Raw genomic sequence first — 21,932 nt, 5'->3', positions numbered from 1 at the left:
CGCCACTGGCCAGGGGGCGTATCTGCAATGGTGCCCGCACCGCACCCATATTATCTAATACTTACCTTTCCGAGATCCCGCGTCAGGTGTCTCATCCCTGCACAAAACGCCAGAAAATGGCTGCAGCGGCCATTTTTTCCTGCATTTTGCACATGCGCAGTGAGGAAATCGCCGGGGAAATGGCGACCTGCACATGCTCAGTAGACTCTGAGCACACTCTAGTGCCCAGAGTCTACTGATGCTGCGGTCGGCGGTCAGACGCGTCAGTCAGCTGCTGCCCGCCAGGGAGAGAGGAGGGGGCTCCGGATGGGGAATGAACTTGGGCCCCCTCCTCTCTTAATACGCCCCTGCCACTGGCCAAATGGTAGAGTTCACCCTGGCTTTTAGGTCTTGAAGTACAGGTGCTGCATGTATGAAGACTATAGCCTGCCAGCTTTTATTTAGCAAATTGGTGAATATAGTCAAAATGATGAAATCACTCAGCACCAATTAGGAATGATGACATCACTGGACTGTACATTCTACTCCATGTTAATCTCCCTCCGCCAAGCAACCTCTAACGGTGACCACCAGCATGGTAAAGTAGGAGAAAGTGATTTTCTGGCTGGTGTCAGGGTGATTGCTGCTACTGACGAGCTTTGAATAATTCTCGGTTGATTACACTTTTGAAAGGTTATCTTTTCTCTCAGGACTGGTCTTGGGAGGGGGCTGATGAGCAAGGTCCTTATCTCTTACCTCAGGTCCACGCCGCTCGCCTATAAGAGGATGGTGAGCAGTACTGGGAATAGTCACATTCCCTCCTGCCACCTACGCTGCCCAGGAGCTGATCAGCAACATGCGAGGCCTGGCACCAGCCATTCTTACTGTCGTGTGGCTGCTGGTGTGGCACAGTGGCACCTATGCCAGTGCCAGAGTGCCTACTATCGGGGTGAAGCTGTGTGGGAGAGAATTTATACGGGCTGTCATCTTCACGTGTGGGGGCTCTCGGTGGAGGAGAAGTGATGCCATGCAGACAGGTGATTACAATATTTTCATCTACAGACCGGTAACTAAAGGCCCCCATACATCAGAGATTGATTGCAGCAATCGTGCAATTTGCAATCGATTGTGTATAAAAATCTTTCCCATTTTCAATCGATTGCAGATTGCAGAATTGCCACAATTGATTGAAAAAGGGAAAGATTTTTATACACAATCGATTGCAAATTGCACGATTGCTGCAATCAATCTCTGATGTATTTGGGCCTCCTTAATCCTATCATGTATATTCTTCCCTCCTTGGTTAATCAGCGATTATATGCAGGATAGCCGTAAGTTTCCTTTATGTGACAGATAGCCCTCCTGTGGTACTCCGGCTGTAATGGAACTACAAGTTCCAGAGTGCCCCACTAGGCAAAGGCTAAGAAGGCAGCAGGCTGGAGACTTGTAGCTAAGGTGCCCACACACTAGGCGATTATCTGCACGATTTCGATGCATCGTAACGATAAATCAGTAAAATTTGTGCAAACTGTGCAGTTTTCACTGAGCGATAACGATCATATGGGTGGTCCCGCGGGTCGTTAATCGTATCATCAGATCTTACCTACTGCAGGTAACATCTGGCAATCTCTTTAATGATGCACTGGAAATTGTTAAGGACGCACGATAGGTCGTTACTTAGTAGATAATTTGTCAAAATGAACACTTTATACACGATATCGTTTGTCCTGTACTGCCAGGGAGCTGCCGGGGAGTACAAAGGAAATTGTTAACGATATTGCATCGTTTGCGAGTCGTTTAGTGTGTGGGCACCTTTAGTCAGTGAGAACTTGCTTTTAGTTTTAGCAGTTGTCATCCCTGCTAGCTATCCTGTACTGTGTCTGTAATTATCTGTCATTTATGGGCAAAGTAAAAACAAGCAAGTAACTTTGCACCTGGAACAAATCATGTTGCAATGCCTGGGGTGCAAATACATTTATTACTTTGCATGCAGGGTAAATTCATGTCTGTTGTTGCATGTAGCCCACAGATGCTGGTCAGCTTTATTTTTACACAACAATTTAGATTTGAGTTTGGACGCGCCCCTCTCACATCTAATGCTGGACATACACTATACAATTATCTGTCAGATATCTGTCCAATCTGGCTGGTTGGAATGAAAACCTGGTAATGTATGGGAACAAATGACAGTCGATCATATGGTTTTAAACACTGGTAAACAGACAAAAACGATTGTTCAAATTGTTTAAATTTGTTTCTTGTAACCAATTTGTCTGAATGTCCATTTTTGTCTATTTTCCAGTGTTTGTCAGCAAATGGTAGATTGTCATTTTCTCCCATACATTACCAGATATTCATTCCAACCAGTCAGATTGGACAGATATCTGACAGATAATTGTATAGTGTATGCCCAGCATTAGGAGTCAATCCAATTAGGTGAGAATTGCGAGGTTCAAGTTCCTATTTTCTCTTCAAATTCGCATAGCGAATTCATGTTGCAATCCAATTAGCAACTCGACTGACTGAACCAGTCAGAGTGAATTTGGATTTTTCCATTCGCACCTCCCTGAGGGTGAGAGATGGAAAGGAAAATCTTTGTTTGAGGGTTAAAATGTTGTGACACTGTGCTGAACCCCTTGGACAGTCCCCCCTAATGACTAATTAGACAATTGGAAGTTTCCAATTTGCTTAATTAGTCTAATCATTACATGTCATTTTTGGGGGGTAAAAAAAAAATGGCCTCAAATTACCCCACAATCAACTTTTCGTTAGTTTAGGCACCCCAAATTTAATTACAGTTTTTTTTTTTTCAAATGATTTTTTTTTTAATAATATTTCAAAGTGCCCTCAAAGTACAGCAAAATCCTACTTACCCCAAGTAACAAAAAAATTTCCTCTTTTTTTTTTTTTATTTTCATTTAATTTGTTTGAAATTAAATGAAAAAATAAAATAAAATAAAGTTTGTTTTTATCATTTTTTTGCTTTAAAAAAACAAAAACAAAAAACAAATCAGCCATTTGACATAATTTAAAAGCCTTCAGCACTTTCCTAATGCCCACAAACAGCTTTCTATATGGTCCTGCTAACTAAAATTATAAATTTTGGGGGGTCCAGGATCGTCTCCTCACTTTTTCATGCACTTCTCTCACATCACATTTGGCGGTCAATTAGCAAACCTTCGCTGCGAGTACCGCAAATAGTCATTTTTAATTGGATTGCCGAATTCTCAGGAGGGCGCATTCGTGTGAAGTCATCGAGTTTCATGAAACAAATTCGCTACTCGTAATTCTAATTGGATTGAACCCTAAGGTGCCTATTCATCATCATCACTTAATTTTTACAAAAGCAGGTGAAAATTTACATTTTCACCTGCAAAGTTATCGGGCCATTCATCAAGAAGGTAAAGCAGGAGATATCACAGACATCTCCTACTTACCTTCCTCTGGCGGAATGGCCCGCTGTCCCCATACACTAGTATCTCAGATATCTCCTACTTACCTTCCTCTGGCGGAATGGCCCGCTGTCCCCATACTCTAGCATCACAGATATCTCCTACTTACCTTCCTCTGGTGGAATGGCCCGCTGTCCCCATACACTAGTATCACAGATATCTCCTGCTTACCTTCCTCTTTCGGAATGGCCCGCTGTCTCCATACACTAGTATCACAGATATCTCCTACTTACCTTCCTCTGGCGGAATGGCCCGCTGTCCCCATACACTAGTATCAAAGATATCTCCTGCTTACCTTTCTCTCCCGGAATGGCCCGCTGTCACCATACACTAGTATCACAGATATCTCCTACTTACCTTCCTCTTTCAGAATGGCCCGCTGTCTCCATACACTAGTATCACAGATATTTCCTACTTACCTTCCTCTGGCGGAATGTCCCCTAGTCCCCGTGTATTATGGAGCACCCATAGGTTTCTATGAGGGATGCGTTGCGGTCATATTTACCAAAACATTCTGCAGATTGGTACACGCAGCTTACGCAAAACCTCCCAACATCTGGGATGTCAAAGTTAGGACCCCTGTGTGTACCCAAAAAGGGGTATGGCATCATTCCCGCTAGGTCACGCCATTTTGGGAGTATAACCGCATGTCATGCCTACCGTTTTACGTCGTGCTGGTGGGATGCCCCCAGCCTCCTCCCTGCACGCATGTGCTCAGCATCCTTTCAGCTTTACCGGCACCACTGGTGCCTGAGTATCCCCAACCTCCCGACCGCCCAAGGGACACTGCGGCCCACGGGTGGGACAGCGGGACAGTGGCCAAAAAATGGTACTGTCACACTGAAATCTGGATGGTTGGGAGGTATGGCTTACGCAATGGCCTATGGGCTACACATCGCAGAAATGACCAGGAAAGGGTAATTGCCGCTGCCGCGCATTAGTAATCTGAAGACCGCGCATGCGCCGGAGCCTGGCTCAGGAGTGAAGAGGGGCTATGATCGCATACTGCAATGCAATCATGGCCGGTAATATCACGCTCCCATATCAGAGCCGGATTTAGACCTCATGGGGCCCTAGGCAAGGTACTAGTTTGGGGCCCCCTCCCTCAAACAATCCATACCACTATTTGTGAGCTCCTGATTCATGCCCTTACATAATTTTTTTAGCTTTTCCTCCTTATATTCAACTTTTTAAAGATTTAAACATTACGGACATCAAAACATCATATAATATGTGTGTGTGTGTGTGTGTGTGATATATATATCTATAAAACTGTGCATATATCCAGTAGGTGTCACTAGGTCAAGTCTTGACCTAGTGATACCTACTGGATACACACGGTCTTTACAATGTCACTAGATGAGAGAAAAAAACAAAAACATATATATTTATATATATATATAATTATTCCCAGTGAGATATATGCACGTTTTATATATATATATATATATATATATATATATATATATATATATGTACACATAGTCTTGTGGTCTAGCTCTCCTAAACGAACATCTAAGTGGCAGGGTGCGCATGTTACTCACAAATACAGACGGATGGTGCAGCACTCCATACACTTAATGGATTCTATTAAGCGCATGGAGTGCTGCACCATCCGTCTGTATATAAATATATATACATACATATATACACAAACACACATATATATATATATATATATATATATACATACACACACATGTACATGCATATATACACACATATATATATATATATACACATATACATAATACAGTACATATATATATATATATATATATATACACACATAATACATACAGTATACACATATATATATATATATATGCATATACATACATACAGTACACATATACATGTGTATACATACAGTACACACACATATATATAAATATATATATATATATATATATACACACATAAATATATACATATATATATAATTTTATATATATATACACATACAGTACACATATATATATATATTATATATATATATATATATATATATATATACATACAGTACATATATACTGTATATGTAATACAGTTCCCTACCTGCCTGGCCTTGGGTGCTCCACTGCTGCTGTTTGCTGCTGGTGGGTCATGACGTCACGCGGTACTCACGCAGTGCTCCTCTGGGAGCGCTGTGATCGGGGATTTCTTCAGGCAAGGGGGCCCGTCCACGGGCCCCTTGGGTCCCGCCGGGCCCTAGGCAAGCGCCTGGGATGGACAGCGTGAAATTCGGCCCTGGCCCAGATCACATTGCAAATGGGATTATTGATAAATGGGCCTCTTAGAGAGAGAATAGCAGATGGATTCCAGCTGTTTCCTGACCGGTATATATCTATGTCATTGCTGCTGGATTATGCAGGGAGAGTAAGCCAGGGACCTTTACTCCCACAGACTTTAGCAAAGCAAAGGTTTCTATTCAAACATTAGTATAAAAATCTGTTCTGGAAGAAGTGCTGAATCATTTCCGTAGCAACTTATCATTACACCATAGACACTGTTTTTGTTTGCATATTTTCACCACCATTTAAGCATGTGTGTGAGTGTGTGAGTGTGTGAGTGTGTGAGTGGGTGAGTGGCTGTGGTATGTTATTGTCTATTGTCAAAGTAGTGTATTAGCATATGATCATCAATTACAACAGTGAGGTGCGGTGCCAGCAGCTACTGAGCGGTGAAGCAGGACGCACATGGGCCGACAGGTACAAAAGATCGACACACAAAAATAATCAACATTTTTTTTTTTTCTTTTGGGTAAGGCACTTACTTCGATGGTTAGGGTTAGGCATTAGGAGGGATGGTTAGGGATAGGCACTTACCTCGATGGTTAGGGTTAGGCACTAGTAGTGACAGTTAGGGATAGGCACTTACCTCGATGGTTAGGGTTAGGCACTAGGAGTGACAGTTAGGGATAGGCACTTACCTCGATGGTTAGGCACTAGGAGTGACAGTTAGGGATAGGCACTTACCTCGATGGTTAGGGTTAGGCATTAGGAGGGATAGTTAGGGATAGGCACTTACCTCGATGGTTATGGTTAGGCATTAGGAGGGATAGTTAGGGATAGGCACTTACCTCGATGGTTAGGGTTAGGCACTAGGAGTGACAGTTAGGGATAGGCACTTACCTCGATGGTTAGGGTTAGGCACTAGGAGTGACAGTTAGGGATAGGCACTTACCTCGATGGTTAGGGTTAGGCACTAGGAGTGACAGTTAGGGATAGGCACTTACCTCGATGGTTAGGGTTAGGCACTAGGAGTGACAGTTAGGGATAGGCACTTACCTCGATGGTTAGGGTTAGGCACTAAGAGGGACGGTTAGGGATAGGCACTTACCTCGATGGTTAGGATTAGGCACTAGGATGGACGGTTAGGGATAGGCACTTACCTCGATGGTTAGGGTTAGGCACTAGGAGTGACAGTTAGGGATAGGCACTTACCTCGATGGTTAGGGTTAGGCACTAGGAGTGACGGTTAGGGATAGGCACTTACCTCGATGGTTAGGCACCAAAGGGAGGGTTAGGGTGAAGATAAGGGTTAGAAAACAAAAAAAAAAGTCAACCATTTAGTATCAACCATTGCCATGTTGATCTTTTGATCCAGTCGACATACATCAATGTCAACTTTTTGTGCATGTCAACCTTTTGTCCTTGTTGACCTATCATCTGTCGACCAATTGGTGTCGACATATACAGTGTCAACCTTTTTATTGTTGCTCTAATGAACTCAGCTCACACAATATAAGACCAGCTTTCCAGCCTTGGCTGCATACTATGTTTGGGAGACTCCCAAATATCAAGGGGTAGACCAGCCTCCCGAATCCCACCCAATTTCAGCAGTTTGTCCCCAACACGCTGCCCAATTGCAAAAAATTATGAAATTGAGCAGCAGGGGGGAGAGGTTGGTAACTGCAGTGAATCAGTTCTTGGTACCACGTCTCTCACACCTCCCACCTGATCGCCTGGTGGGGAAGATAAGGGGGGGGGGGGGGGCAGTTACAAATGATCTACAGGGATTTTCCCAAAATATATATATATATTTTGTGGTGAGAGGGGTGGTCTCTCACCTGAATTGCCCACATTCTGGTGGTATCAGCTCCCTCCAAGGGAGAGGAAAAGAAGATCGGCACATTCTGCAGCTGCAATTGAAGTTTGGAACTCCGGGTTTTCTGGGCTGCACAGCTCAAAGTGGAAATACGGAATTCCGGGTTTTCCAGGTTGCCTAGAGCCAGCAGGAAATCAGCAGCAGAGGAAGAGTTTAAAACTCTCATTCATCTAGGACAGAGGTTCTCAAACTCGGTCCTCAGGACCCCACACAGGTCACTTTTTCTAGGTCACCCAGCAGGTGCACAGGTGTATTCATTACTCACTGACACATGTTAAAAGATCCACAGGTGGAGCTAATTATTTCACTTGTGATTCTGTAAGGCGACATGGAAAACATGCACTGTTTGGGGTCCTGAGGACAGAGTTTGAGAACCTGTGACCTAGGGCAGTGATTCCCAACCTCGGTCCTCAAGGCACACTAACAGTCCTGGTTTTAGTGATATCCATGCTTGAGCACAGATGATTAAATCAAAATAACCGAGGTACTAATTAAGTCTCCTATGCTCAAATATGGCTATTCTTAAACCTGGACTGTTATACCCCTTTTACACCAGAGCAAAAACCTGTGTTTTTGCTGGGTCTACCCGGGTCGCAGCTCAGTGTAAAAGGGTCCCTGTAAAATAACCCTGGTCAAGTGACCCGGCAATCCAACCCAGGTAGCTACCAGTGTCGAACCCAGGATGGACCTGGGTAATGGTACAGTGTAAACGGCACAACTCAGGTTATCCGACCTATAAGCTGATTGGTGGTTGTGGAGCAGTCACCTCTCACTTTTTATGACCTTACAAGTGTAGCAGGGCAGACCCAGGTTCAGTGCGAATGGGGCTGACCTGAGAATAACCCAGATCAGTGGTTCTGTGTAAACGGTGTCTGACCTGGGTTTGAACCATGTCTGAAAACCCCGGTTGGACCCGGGTTTTGGTGGAAAAGAGGTATTAGTGTGCCTTGAGGACCGTGGTTGGGAACCCCTGACCTAGGGGCATATTCAATTAGGTGCGAAAAGTCCCGTACTTTTCGCATGCCGGACTTTTCGCCGACATCGCTGGTTTTCCAAGGGAAAAAGCATAGTTCGTCCCCGCTTATCCCCGTATTCAATTAGAAATCATCAAAAACGAGACCCAGCGATTTCAGACTTGGGGAAATCCACCTGACACCCCCCAAAGGATGCACTGACATTGGGGATCACTCTAGATAGGCCTGCTGAAGGTATTTGGGGTACTCAAATGCTCTCAATAGCTGCAAATTAGCGTCTTTGCACAAGTGGTGAAGAATAGCATTTTGCAGTTATTTTTTGGGAAAATAAGTAGTCCCAGCAAATTTGGGGTACCTGAAAATGGGTGCTAGCATATTTTAAAGTTGCTAAAGTGAAGTTTTAAAAAAACTTTAAAAATCCACCTGCTGCAACCACCTGTAAACTTAAAAACACCTGCCGCATACTTGCGGACCCCCAGAGTCTATTTTGATAGTTTTTAAGTTTGTCCCCCAACTTTGTACTTTTTCGCCCCCTTTTTCAAAGTCATTTTTGGGGGTGTTCTTAAGTATTATTTTTATCTTTTTTTTACACAGTTTACCTTTGGGGGGCTGTCCCAAGGGTGCAGGGTGGTTCCCGCAAGTTTGCACCCCAAAACCCCAAATCTGCAAATTTTTTCGACAGCTTTCATAGGAGAATGTTTTTCGCCTATTCCAGTGCATTGACTTTCCGCACCGGCAAAAAGTCTTTGGAATTGAATAAGTTTTCGCCGGGCGAATTGACGTCACCGGCGAAACTTTTCCGCAGAAACTGGCTTTTCGCACCTAATTAAATACGGCCCCTAGTCTTCCACGCACTGATGCCTGTTAGAGGCCAGTTAATAGGGAAAGTGACTGTAGTGCCAGGGACCAAGGGTTATGCTGGGAGAGCATGGACGATTGTGGCTGCAGCGGACTGACTGCTAAAGCAGAGTTGTGCTGGGACCTTTTATGTTCATTTACCTATTTTCAGTATGTACCAGTGTTTCCAGGACTAAGCCCGAGTATGCCGTTCTTCAGTGTCTGCTGCCAGTAAAAAGACACTGTGTATTTACCAGAAATCTGCCTACCGAGTCCTTATTTCAAGGACCCGTTTTACTCTCTCTCTCTCTATACATATATGTGTATATATATTATTTTTTTAAATAGTCAAAAAATGTAAAAACAACAAGAACAATTGAATGAATAAGAGAAAAGCGGAAGGGACGGATTGCAGAACAACGGCTGAAACAGTCATTTCTGATTTTTTTTTTTTTTTTTTTTACAATTTGTCCCTAGGAGTTTTTCTTTTTTTGACTGTACTGTGTCTGTGTGTATTGCTCAGTATATTGTATTGGTGTACAACTGCCCAGCAACAGTCTCTCTCATGGGTACGTGTGACAGAATTCTCAGTATAAATGGTTTGGTGCTGGTACTACGGACAAACACACAATACAACCTCCCTTCATCCAGTGACAAACCCATACTACAACCTCCAACCAGTTCCGTATGATGGGTGTAATTACCAGAACCTTTCTGTATTTTGTATATATAAATGCCCGCACACACTGATTTTTTTTGCTCCTTATGCTTGGTGCAATTCTCGGCATCTTTAGGACACATTATAGAGGAATATGTCACACTGTGCCGTATAGTGCATTATGGCCGCGTAGACTGATGCACTGTATCATGTGACATGTATAGGAGCTCCTATACGAAGGCTTCTTACAGTATAGCTGTCTCCCAGCTATCAGATCCCGTTCCTCTGTCTCTCTGACTTGAACTGTTTATTTATTTGATTTTTTTTAACTAAATTTATTTTGAATTTTACATAAGTAAGGTACAATAATATGTGCATGGAAAAGAGAGATATTTAGCATATTACACAGATAAAAATTTAGGATAACAAAGTATCCAAAATACACATATAGTAAAAAGACCAATCTGAAAACAGATAAAACATAAGATAAAAGATTGCCATATATCATAGCACATACTTCGAAAATATATTGTAAATAATAGTATGAATTACACAAAAGAACAAGCAGGAAATAGAAAAACACGTAAGAGAGAGAGGGGAGAAATGGAGAGAAAGGAAAAGGAAGAAAAAGAGGAAGAATAAGCTGGGGGACAGAGTAAGAGGGAAAGAGGCCGAATCCGGGTCTCTATTGTACATTAGGAAAACTTAAATAGAAGTCGCCATAGTAAAATGGAGAGAAAATAAACAAATAACTAATATAGATTAATTAGGAACGTTAGAGTAGGAGGTTCGAAAAGCCTGAGGGCAGGGTCCCATGTGGCGTGGTGTTATAGAGGAACCAGTCACACCAAACCATGAGGAACTTAGGAGAGGTATTGTGGATATAAGCTGATATTTTCTCCATGGCCGCCACGTGCCAAATTTTATTTATAAGTTGTTGTCGAGGAGGAGGGTCAATATCTTTCCAGTGTCTAGCAATTAGACATCGAGCTGATTCAGAATATGTAAAGAGAGCTTAACGGCATGTTTATTAAGGACCTCAAGTGGACAGCCAAGGAGGAAAGACCAGGGAGACTTAGTCAGTGGTGTTTTAAAATTTCCGAGAGGAGACTGGCAACCCCGTCCCAGAATTGGACTATTTTAGGGCATGACCACCATATGTGTGTGAAAGTGCCTATCTCGCCACAACCTCTCCAGCAACTTGAACTGTTTATTAACACTTTCCCAAACTTGATTCTGGAAAGGACCTTTTTATCTAAGTGCTATATTAATTTATATGTGCATCTACCAATCACATTTGTTGTTGTTGTTTTTTTTTTTTGGGGGGGGGGGCATTTCACGGCAGTGATGCCAGATTACAGCTGCTATCCCATAGAAAGTCTGACGTGTGTTTCATGATAAATCACCCTGTAAAATTACACATTGTTTAATTCCGTGTTACTTAGATTTTGTTCTTTAGGCATCCGAAACCCTGCTACGTTCTTTTGGGAGGGGATCCGAAGTGCGGAGAGGGATCCCCCTCCCCTGACCGATGCTATGTGGCTTAATATTGAATAGGCCCCTTTGTATTACAAAGATGGAAATCTGTTAAAATATATATATATACGTGGGATTGAAGCACTGACACATAAATTGGGCTGATTACATTGTGATAGAATGATACGGTCTCACAGAAACACTTCTGGTCTGTGGCTTTACGTTTCTCTTTATCACACAGATCTTTTGTTGTCACCCTGTAACTTGCAGCATACCGCTATACCTCCTGCCAGTCACTCTCGCTGTCACCTCGCTCATGCCTCTAACACCACAAGATCTATTATCCATCTATTACGTTACAGCTCAAAACTGTTTTCTTCTTCTTTATTTTCCTGTGTGGTGAGCTGTAGGCTGTTATATTTTATTCATACGCAGCTGGTGCGGCTTAACTTTCTAAGCTCTGTAAATAATTTGAATAAAATATTGTATGTGGCTACTCACAGACTATTATTATTTTGCTTAAGGATAGAGGGCCTGATTCAGACCCACTCGCTAAGATGCATACTCTCGCTGCTGCCGATGGTATGCAGTGTGTATGCATTATGCTCATGTGCATGCCTTAGCGAAAGTTCACAATGCATTCGCTTGCTGCGCATAGACAGCCCAGCAGAGTGAGTGACAGGAGAAGCCGTTTGTAGGTGGTAACAGGGGCTGGCCATTAAAACCGGGGAGTGGAGGTGCAAACGCAGGCGTGCCTGAGCATCTCAACGGCGTGTTAGAGGCGTGCATAATTATAAGACAGCATCATAGTACACGTCACCTGGCTTGTTTTTACACTGAAGTGCTCGCAGTGCTTGCGGCAGGGTTTGGTCAACCTCAAGTGCTGCGATCACATCCGATGTACCGACATGTGTGTGTATATATATGTTTGTGTGTGCATGTGTATATATTATATATATATATATATATATAATTATATATATATATATATATACAGTCAGGTCCATAAATATTGGGACATTGACAGAATTTTCAGATTTTGGCCTCTATTCACCACCACAATGGTTTTGAAATGAAACAAACAAGATGTGCTTTAACTGCAGACTTTCAGATTTAATTTGAGGGTAATTACATCCAAATCGGGTGAACGGTGTAGGAATTACAACGGTTTCTATATGTGGCTCCAACTTTTTAAGGGGCCAAAACTAATGGGACTATCAACTCAAAAGCTATTTCATAGACAGGTGTGGGCTATTCCCTCGTTATTTCATTATCAATTAAGCAGGTAAAAGGTCTGGAGTTGATTCTAGGTGTGACATTTGCATTTGGAATCAGTTTCTGTCAACTCTCTCTGGGGCCCATTTATCAAAGTGCATTTGAGGTAAATTCCCCGAAAACACCTGTTTTCGGGGGTTTACCTCAAATACTAAGTATCCCCCGGATGTATGAAGGAGGGACCGCAGCAGGTATCTCCGATACCTGCTGCGATCCCTCCATTGCCGCCGGCAGCCGCCTCCCCCATAGGTTTCTATGGGGGATGTGATGCTGCCAAATGTATCAATATCGGGAATGCGAAGCATTCCCGATATTGGCCCCAGCAGCTAACGCTACCTAAAGATAGCGTTAGCCGCTGTAGCCTATGGGGACTTACCGCATATCAGCCGGCGGAGGGATCTGCCAGATCCCTCCGCCGGCAATGAGCGCCGCTCATGTGCAGTCCGCGGGACTGCGCATGCGCAGAAGCCCCGACTGTCCTCCGGAGACATCGCAGGGACGGGCTCTTTTCGGAGCCCGTCTCCCTGCATGTCCCGGATAATACATCCGGCAGATAGGATCGCATTTTGCAATGCGATCAGGGGCGGTACTGCATGCCCTGATCGCATTGCAAAATGCGATCATTAATAAATGGGCCCCAATATGAGATCCAAAGAGCTGTCACTATCAGTGAAGCAAGCCATCATTAGGCTGAAAAATCAAAACAAACCCATCAGAGAGATAGCAAAAACATTAGGTGTGGCCAAATCAACTGTTAGGAACATTCTTAAAAAGAAAGAACGCACCGGAGAGCTCAGCAACACCAAAAGACCCAGAAGACCACGGAAAACAACTGTGGTGGATGACAAAAGAATTATTTCCCTGGTGAAGAAAAACCCCTTCACAACAGTTGGCCAAATCAAGAACACTCTCCAGGAGGTAGATGTATATGTGTCAAAGTCAACAATCAAGAGAAGACTTCACAAGAGTGCATATAGAGGGTTCACCACAAGATGCAAACCATTGGTGAGCCACAAAAACAGGAAGACCAGATTAGAGTTTGCCAAACAATATCTAAAAAAGCCATTACAGTTCTGGAACAACATCCTATTGACAGATGAGACAAAGATCAACTTGTACCAGAGTGATGGGAAGAGAAGAGAAGGAAAGGAACTGCTCATGATCCAAAATATACCACCTCATAAATGAAGCATGGTGGTGGTAGTGTCATGGCGTGGGCATGTATGGCTGCCAATGGAACTGGTTCCCTTGTATTTATTGATGATGTGACTGCTGACAAAAGCAGCAGAATGAATTCTGAAGTGTTTCGGGCAATATTATATGCTCATATTCAGTCAAATACTTCAGAACTCATTGGACAGTGCTTCACAGTGCAGATGGACAATGACCCAAAGCATACTGCAAAAGCAACCAAAGAGTTTTTAAGGCTAAAAAGTGGAATGTTATGCAATGGCCAAGTCAATCCCGTGACCTGAATCCGATTGAGCATGCATTTCACTTGATGAAGACAAAACTGAAGGAAAAATGCCCCAAGAACAAGCAGGAACTGAAGACATTTGCAGTAGAGGCCTGGCAGAGCATCACCAGGGATGAAACCCAGCGTCTGGTGATGTCTATGCGTTCCAGACTTCAGGCTGTAATTGCCTGCAAAGGATTTGCAACAAAGTATTAAAAAGTGAAAGTTAGATTTAGGATTGTTTAGTTTGTCCCATTACTTTTGGCCCCTTAAAAAGTGGGAGGCACATATAGAAACCGTTGTAATTCCTACACCGTTCACCCGATTTGGATGTAATTACCCTCAAATTAAATCTGAAAGTCTGCAGTTAAAGCACATCTTGTTTGTTTCATTTCAAAGCCATTGTGGTGGTGAATAGAGGCCAAAATCTGAAAATTCTGTCAATGTCCCAATATTTATGGACCTGACTGTATATATATGTTTGTGTGTGTGTATATAATATATATATATATATATATACACACACACACACACATTTACACATGTCAGTATATCTTACATTCTGAGGCGGGGGACGGCAGCTGGCACACATTGCTGGGCGGATGGTGGTGGCACACTGCAGGGCTCCTGTGTCAGAGTCCTCCTGACGAGGGGCGGGCAGCCAGCACACATTTATGGGTGGGTGGCTGCGGAACGCAGCTGCAGGGCTCCAGACGGTGGATGGACACCCGGCACATAGACACAGGAGGCGGGCGTTAACACAGAGCCAGCCGCACAAACACACACTGCGGCTGGCTTCCTTGTATGACTGACAGCAGTGGGCGGGGCATGTACTGCTTTCTAGCTCAGTGCTGAAGCAACGCCTCCGATCGCAGCAGCAGTAGGGGGGCGGAGTCAGCGGTAGTCGGAAGAGTAGCGGCAGAGCCCTGGAATGCCCCTAGACATTTGCTTATAATGCCTATGCCTAGGGCCGGCTCTGTGTGCATATGTGAAGCTCTGACTGCTTCTGCGCACAATGTAACCATCGCTGATTATACCATCAAATGGTTTAGATGTGATGGCCAGTAACCATCTCATTGTGGGGCCTATTCATCAACACTAAAATAACGGTTTTAAGGACATTTTCCTTAATTACCGTTATTTTAGTACTCATTAACACACTTAACACAGGAGATATCACTGATATTCCTTGCTAAGTCCCCCTGCGTTAATTTCCACACTCCCCATACATAGTACATTAGTACATTAGTATGGGGATATGGAAATTAGGCTATTCATCAAATTCCGAAAATTATGTAATTTGGGAATTTGATGGTGTTACTCTACGCCACTCTCAGGTGGCGTATAGCGGGTTACACTTACCTACTATCAGCGTGGGCAGGTCCTCCTCGGCTCCCTCCGTCGCTCCCTCGACCCTCCTCCGGCTCCGGCTGCTGCTCCGACTGTGTTCTCCCAACAGAACACAGTAAGGTTTAAAAAAAACTTTACTTTGTCGGGGGGGGGGGGGGGCACAAAATTACCGCAGCTGTAGGCAGTGCTGCGAATGCGCCGATTTTGTGAACGTAACGGCACCTGCACAGGACTGATTACAGCTGCGGTAAGTTAGACCAGATAGGGAGAAGTATCTCTTTTCTGAAGAACTGTCATCGCAAAAATGACAGCTTTTCGGAATAGATATTTATGGAGAGGAGGAATGATGAATTCCTCCGGTAATTAGGTAGAACTCCATGCCAGTTCTGAATCTAATTACCTCCATCGATTTTTTAGTTATGATGAATAGGCCCCTGAGTGATTTGATGTTGGAAGCTCGGCAACCATTCAGTGCTGGTCTTTCCATGTCCATCCTTAGCTGATTCTGACTTTGGAGCAAAGTTAAGAAAAAACAAGTTACTTTGTATCTGGAACACACCATATTGCAATGCAAGGGCTGCACTGCTAATACATTTATTGTGCATGCAGGGTGCAGGGTAAATACTGGCTGCGTTTGCATGTAGCCCACAAAACTATGGACAGCTTTATATTTACACAGCAGTATAGATTCATGTTGCTTTGGACACAACCCTCAGGGTGGGTTGTTTAGGGGAGGAGAGGGCCCTTGTACAGCCGCCGTGTGGGCCCCCTCCTCTCCAGCAGTGGCTTTGTGCCAGAGTCTACTGCGCATGTGCAGGTCTCCGGGAGCATGGCGTCCACGCTATGTTCCCGGAGATGTCTCTACTCTGCACGCATCAATCTCTGGGACATTGGCCGCCATGCCATTTTCCCCGTGATTTTTGTCTGCAGCGCTGGCCGACACAGAACTCCGGAGAGGTAAGTTTAATTATATATACGCCAACGCAACCCTCCCAAATCTACATCTCTCTGCGGGTGGAATGTACTAAGGCTAAAATGCAGTGAAACTCCGAGTTTTGTCCGCATTCCCCATAGGTACCAAGCTCCGGTACTTTCCGGAGCTTGCTCACAGTAGGCATCGCCATCTATAGATGACATTGCCTCATTATAGACGCTTATGGACTTCTTTCTGCATTCTGCTTCGGCGCGAGCGTCACCTGGTACATGCGCAGAAGGACTCCCGGCTAATAAACCCAGAAGTCCTGTCATCATCCTCTTTCGGAAGAGCTGTCCTTTGCAATTTTAATCACAATTCTATCTGCATACCGGCATTATTAACACAACTATGCACGCAATAATTGGCAGCGTGTATCGCATCCATAATGCCATGCGTAGTACATCCCGCCCCGGAACATTTTACATCTGTTCCCCGTGCAGTGCGGCATGGTGTTACCCTGGTACAAAGCTAAGTGTTCTTTTATGCTTTACACACTACCTCAGCCCCGAAGTGTGCCGCGAGATTTAGACGCGAGATAAACTAAAATGGAGATTGCAGCGTAATAATAAAGCTGAGCAGCACTTGTGGGATACATGTTTATTTATTACCTCATTTAGGGGCCTAATAATCATCACTTAAATGTCCCGTTACCCAAGCGGAAATGCTATATTTTATGTAACGGCCATTGATCACGAGGGGTCCGATACGGCCGCCTACAGTAATATTCAGCAAACTCTGAAAACTTTTAATGTTTTTGGAGTTTGCTTGCGAGTACAAACGCCATCTTCAGATGGCGCAGGATCCTGGAGCCCCGCTCCTGCCTATGGGAAGGAGTTCTGGGGATGCGAAGAGGGAACGGAACAAATATTGTTATGTGACTACTTTAGATCTGTGGCGTGAGACGAATGTACTCTGCTCATTATTGCCATTGCCATGTGACCAAATAACAATTGCCTGTGGTAATAAAACTGGGTGATATTCTTTGTGCGAGACCTGTTGAATCATTCCATCCAGCACTACAGCATTCCTGTAACGTCTGTGGCTGAATGAGTCACATCTATGGTCACACTGTTTAATGCATGACATCTACCTCTCCTCCTTATTGCCTCAAGAGATACCAAGCAATATGCACTTATTAACAGATTGCTTTTCACCACATTACTATAATGGATGCCATAATCCCTTGGAGACCTTCACACTAACTACAATAAATGAATATACCAGAGGTTCCCAAACTCGGTCCTCAATGCACCCTAACAGCCCAGGTTTTAAGGATATCCATGCTTGACCACAGGTGACTTTAGTACCTCAGTCAATTTAATTTAACCACCTGTGCTCAACCATGGATATCTCTAAAAAATTAACTGTTGGGGTGCCTCAGGACTGTCTGGAATACACAATTATAGGATCAGATCAGAGGTTCCCAAACACAGTCCTCAAGGCACCCCAACAGTTCAGGTTTTTTAGCATAATATCCATGGTTGAGCTCAGGTGGCTAAAGCAAAGTAACTGTGGTCAAAGTAACTAATTAAGGCCCTCATTCAGAGCCACTCGCTAGCGGCAGTACGCTCGTTCCGAGCGATGTTCGCACATCTGCGCATGCGTACGGTTTTTAGTACGCATGCGCGAACCAGTCAGTGCGGCCGAAAATCATTTGTACGCAATATAGCGAGTGCCTGCTATTTTGAGTGACAGAATGAGGCGTATGTGGGTGGTAACAGGGGAAGGTGCTTGAAAACGGGGAGTGGAGATCCGAACGCAGGCGTGCTTAAAGGTCAAAACGGGCGTTTTATGGGTGTGCATAATTAATATAGCAGCGTCAATGACCACGTCACTTGGTTTTTTTTAACTCAGAACTGCTCGCAAAATAGCGGTTGAAAAAACCAACCACAAGAATAGCGAGCAGTTCATATCCTGTTCGATGTACTCGATTAATCTAATAAATAGCGGACATGACGTATGGTGCGAGCGGCCAGGGGGCGTTTTTAAGAAATAAAAGAGCGTATGTTTTGCTCGCTCGTTCAGACTTAGAGGTGTGAACAGACTGCAATGTGCGAACGGATCATTTGCATAGCCACCCCTTGTTTTTGAACGAACGAACGCAAATAGCGAACGGCTCTGAATGAGGGCCTAAGTCACCTGTGGTCAAGCATGGATATCCTTAAAACCTGGACTTTTACAATTTGGTCAGTGTGATTTCATTTAAATCTACTTTGTTAAGGCCCCCATACATCAGCAATTGATTGCAGCAATCGTGCAATTTGCAATCGATTGTGTATAAAAATCTTTCACTTTTTCAATCGATTGCAGAATTGTCACAATCTGCAATCTATTGAAAAAGGGAAAGATTTTTATACTAATCGATTGCAAATTGCACGATTGCTGCAATCAATTGCTGATGTATGGGGGCCTTTAGATCCAGGAGTTGTATGTCAGCCTCATATCCCTTTAGCATTTGTGCTATACCAATAAATTTATATGTAAGGGATCTAGAAATTTTTGCCACTTCCATCTTTTGCATTAAGCTTTAATTTATCATGTTTATTTAATAATATTTTAATATACTAAGGCCTGATTCAGCAAGGATCGCTATTGCGATCACAGCTCCGTAATCGCACGCAGATCCACTGCGAAAATATGCTAATGATTGCTATCGCAATGCCATCGCAGCCTAACATAAGGTGGCGCACATCCATAATACTTAGCTAAATAACGAAACCACCATCGGTCCCTCGCGCAGTATTACAGCAGCCCTGACCTTACTTAGAAACTGCTAACTTCATTGCGCGCATTGGGAGCTCAAGCTGCCTATCCTATCGCAGTGGCTAATTTATGCACGCCCATGCAACAGCGTCCAAACGCACTGACACGCCTGCGTCTCGCCGATCACACCCTTGTCACCACCCCCAAACGCTCTCTGTCTGTCACTCACTGTGCGATGTTTTACCTTGCTCTGCGTGTATGCAGTGCGATCGCAGTTCAGCAGTCACGCACGTGCACTGCAGCTTTGAAACATGCGCAGTGCGTAACCATCGGCCGACTGTGTACGGGATCGAATGTGAGATCCTTGCTGAATCAGGCCCTAATTACACTGTTTAGTGCAGCTTTTTAAAACATTTTTTTTTTAATTAAACGTTATGTTTTTAGTTTTTTACTTATTTTTTAATGTGTATCTATTTAGAAGAGTGCGCCAGGAAGAGGGTTTTTTTTGTCCCTGCATGAAAAAAAATAAATGTATTTGTCCACCTGGTATTGCAATATGTTTTGTTCCAGGTGCAAAGTCACTTACCTTTTTCTTTTTGCTGTGCTCTCACCTCAGCTATATGTGCATTCCGCATGCATGATTTAGGGGTCTATTTACTAAGCAGTGTTAGGAGACAGAGTGAAAAGTGATAAGAAAGTGATAAGGTGCCAGCCAATCCGCTCCCAACTGTCATTTTTCAAACACAGCCTGTGAGATGACAGTTGGGAGCGGATTGGCTGGCACCTTATCACTTTCTTATCACTTTTCACTCTGTCTCCTAACACTGCTTAGTAAATAGACCCCTAAGAAACGTGCCCGTGGCCTGTGTGTGTACATTTGGATGGCTTACTCAGTATATCTGTCTTTCAGGAGACCCGGCCGATGGTTTCCGGAACCTAGGACCCACGGACATAGATTCCGAGGAGGAGGAAATCTTTAGCGAGTGGGCTAACTTGCGCCCCCTCAACAGTGAAATCATGGACTACGGACCCTCCCAGAGCTGGAGGGACCCCTCAGGGGGTAGACATGGAGCCGTCGCCGCCGCCGCTGCGTCAGAAGACTCACTGAGGGGGGTGGAGAGACGAGGACGGGAGGTGGCCCTGGGCCTGTCCAATACGTGCTGCAAATGGGGCTGCAGTAAAAGCCAGATCAGCTCCCTCTGCTGAGGCCGGAGAACTCCTGCGGTTCTGTAAATATTCACTACGGAGTGTGGAATCAGTCCGGCCAAACACGTGTAATGATATGGTGCACGGGAGGCCTGGCATGTGCAGACTGTATGAATAATTACTGTACGAGCTCCAAGCAGGATAACTGTGTCCTATTACACCTGTGAAATGTTTCCATAGTCTTGATGTGTTCTTTATTACCATGGGGTCTATTCACTAAGCCTTGGAGAGAGCTAAAATGGAGCAAGATAACTCCCAGCCAATCAGCTCCATTTTTCAAACACAGCCTGCAACATATCAGAAGCTGATTGGCTGGGACTTATCTTTCTCCATTTTATCTCTCTCTAAGGGGTATATTTACTAAAGTGCGGGTTTTTAGAAATGGAGATGTTGCCCATAGCAACCAATCAGATTCTACTTCACATTTAACTAGCACCTTCTAGAAGATAATAGCTAGAATCTGATTGGTTGCTATGGGCAACATCTCCATTTCTAAAATCCCACACTTTAGTAAATATACCCCTAAGGCTTAGTGAATAGACCCCCTGTGAGGTCACGGCATACTGGTCTATGTAATAAGCGGCGTCATTTTCTCTAAAAATAAGAAAGAAAACAATTGACCAAACCTACAGCTGGGGGTGTGCGCTGGTTGATACTGCTAGACAGTGGGACAAATCTAAGCAGCATCTTGTGTGACTGACATGTAAACCTGTGTTTTGTGTATATAAAGCATCTGGCAGTCTCGCCGATAACATCTATTATATGAGCTGTACGGTCTTTTAATCCTGGTTTTGTGAGTGGATCCTGGGCCTGATCCCAAAGGCTGGACCTTTATAACAATCCCGGGCCCTGGTGCAGACACTTCCAAAGCCAAAGCGGTGTGCACAGCCTTCGGGTGAGTGTGAGCCAGTGCTGTCCAATAAGAAACGATTGGTCCGAGCGATTACTTTTCCCACAAGGTGGGTGAGATAAATGGGCAGATTAGGCCAAAAACCTATCTGCCCCACCATAATCGTCACCACTGGACCGGCAAGGTAGTCTCAGGAACTTGGTATCTAACCTCCCCTCTCCATGCCTCTGCCTGTAAATACATTTCTTTGTTAATCCAGATTTCTCAAATGTGGGCCTTCTCCTGGTAACACTTGTAACCAATATGTTCATATTTTAGGGGAAGAATATCAAACTGTCTAAAGAGGACAAGGATACATGTTGCATATAACAACCAATTGGATTATAGCTATCATTTATCTAGTACATCCTATAAAATGGTAGCTAGTATCTGATTGGATACTAGGAGTAACATCTTTCCTTGTCCTCTTTAACATACTCTACTTATATTACATACAATACAAATAGAAAACATATATTTATTCACTCTTCTCTAGTAACAAAACCTGACACAGGGCTCCATTCAACATGTTAATTATCAGGGTCCGATAGAAGATATTTATACACCAAGATGATAAAAGTATAATACTGA

The 21,932-nt window shown here is 43.9% G+C and overlaps 1 protein-coding gene across 1 annotated transcript; it reads left to right on the top strand.

Annotated features, from left to right (window-relative positions):
* The first annotated feature begins 805 nt into the window (after positions 1-805).
* On the top strand, positions 806-20,835 carry RLN3 (relaxin 3). Its single transcript, XM_088474024.1, has 2 exons — positions 806-1,016; positions 20,157-20,835. The coding sequence occupies exons 1-2, from the start codon at positions 836-838 to the stop codon at positions 20,450-20,452; spliced, it is 477 nt and encodes a 158-aa protein (XP_088330150.1). The 5' UTR covers positions 806-835; the 3' UTR covers positions 20,453-20,835.
* The last annotated feature ends 1,097 nt before the right edge of the window (positions 20,836-21,932 follow it).

This window comes from Taudactylus pleione, unplaced genomic scaffold (genome assembly GCF_031769625.1).
Source record: "Taudactylus pleione unplaced genomic scaffold, aTauple2 ptg000145l, whole genome shotgun sequence".
Classification (NCBI taxonomy): Eukaryota; Metazoa; Chordata; class Amphibia; order Anura; family Myobatrachidae; genus Taudactylus; species Taudactylus pleione.
Note: the sequence above shows the minus strand (reverse complement) of the source record. Positions and strands in the feature narration are given on the sequence as shown.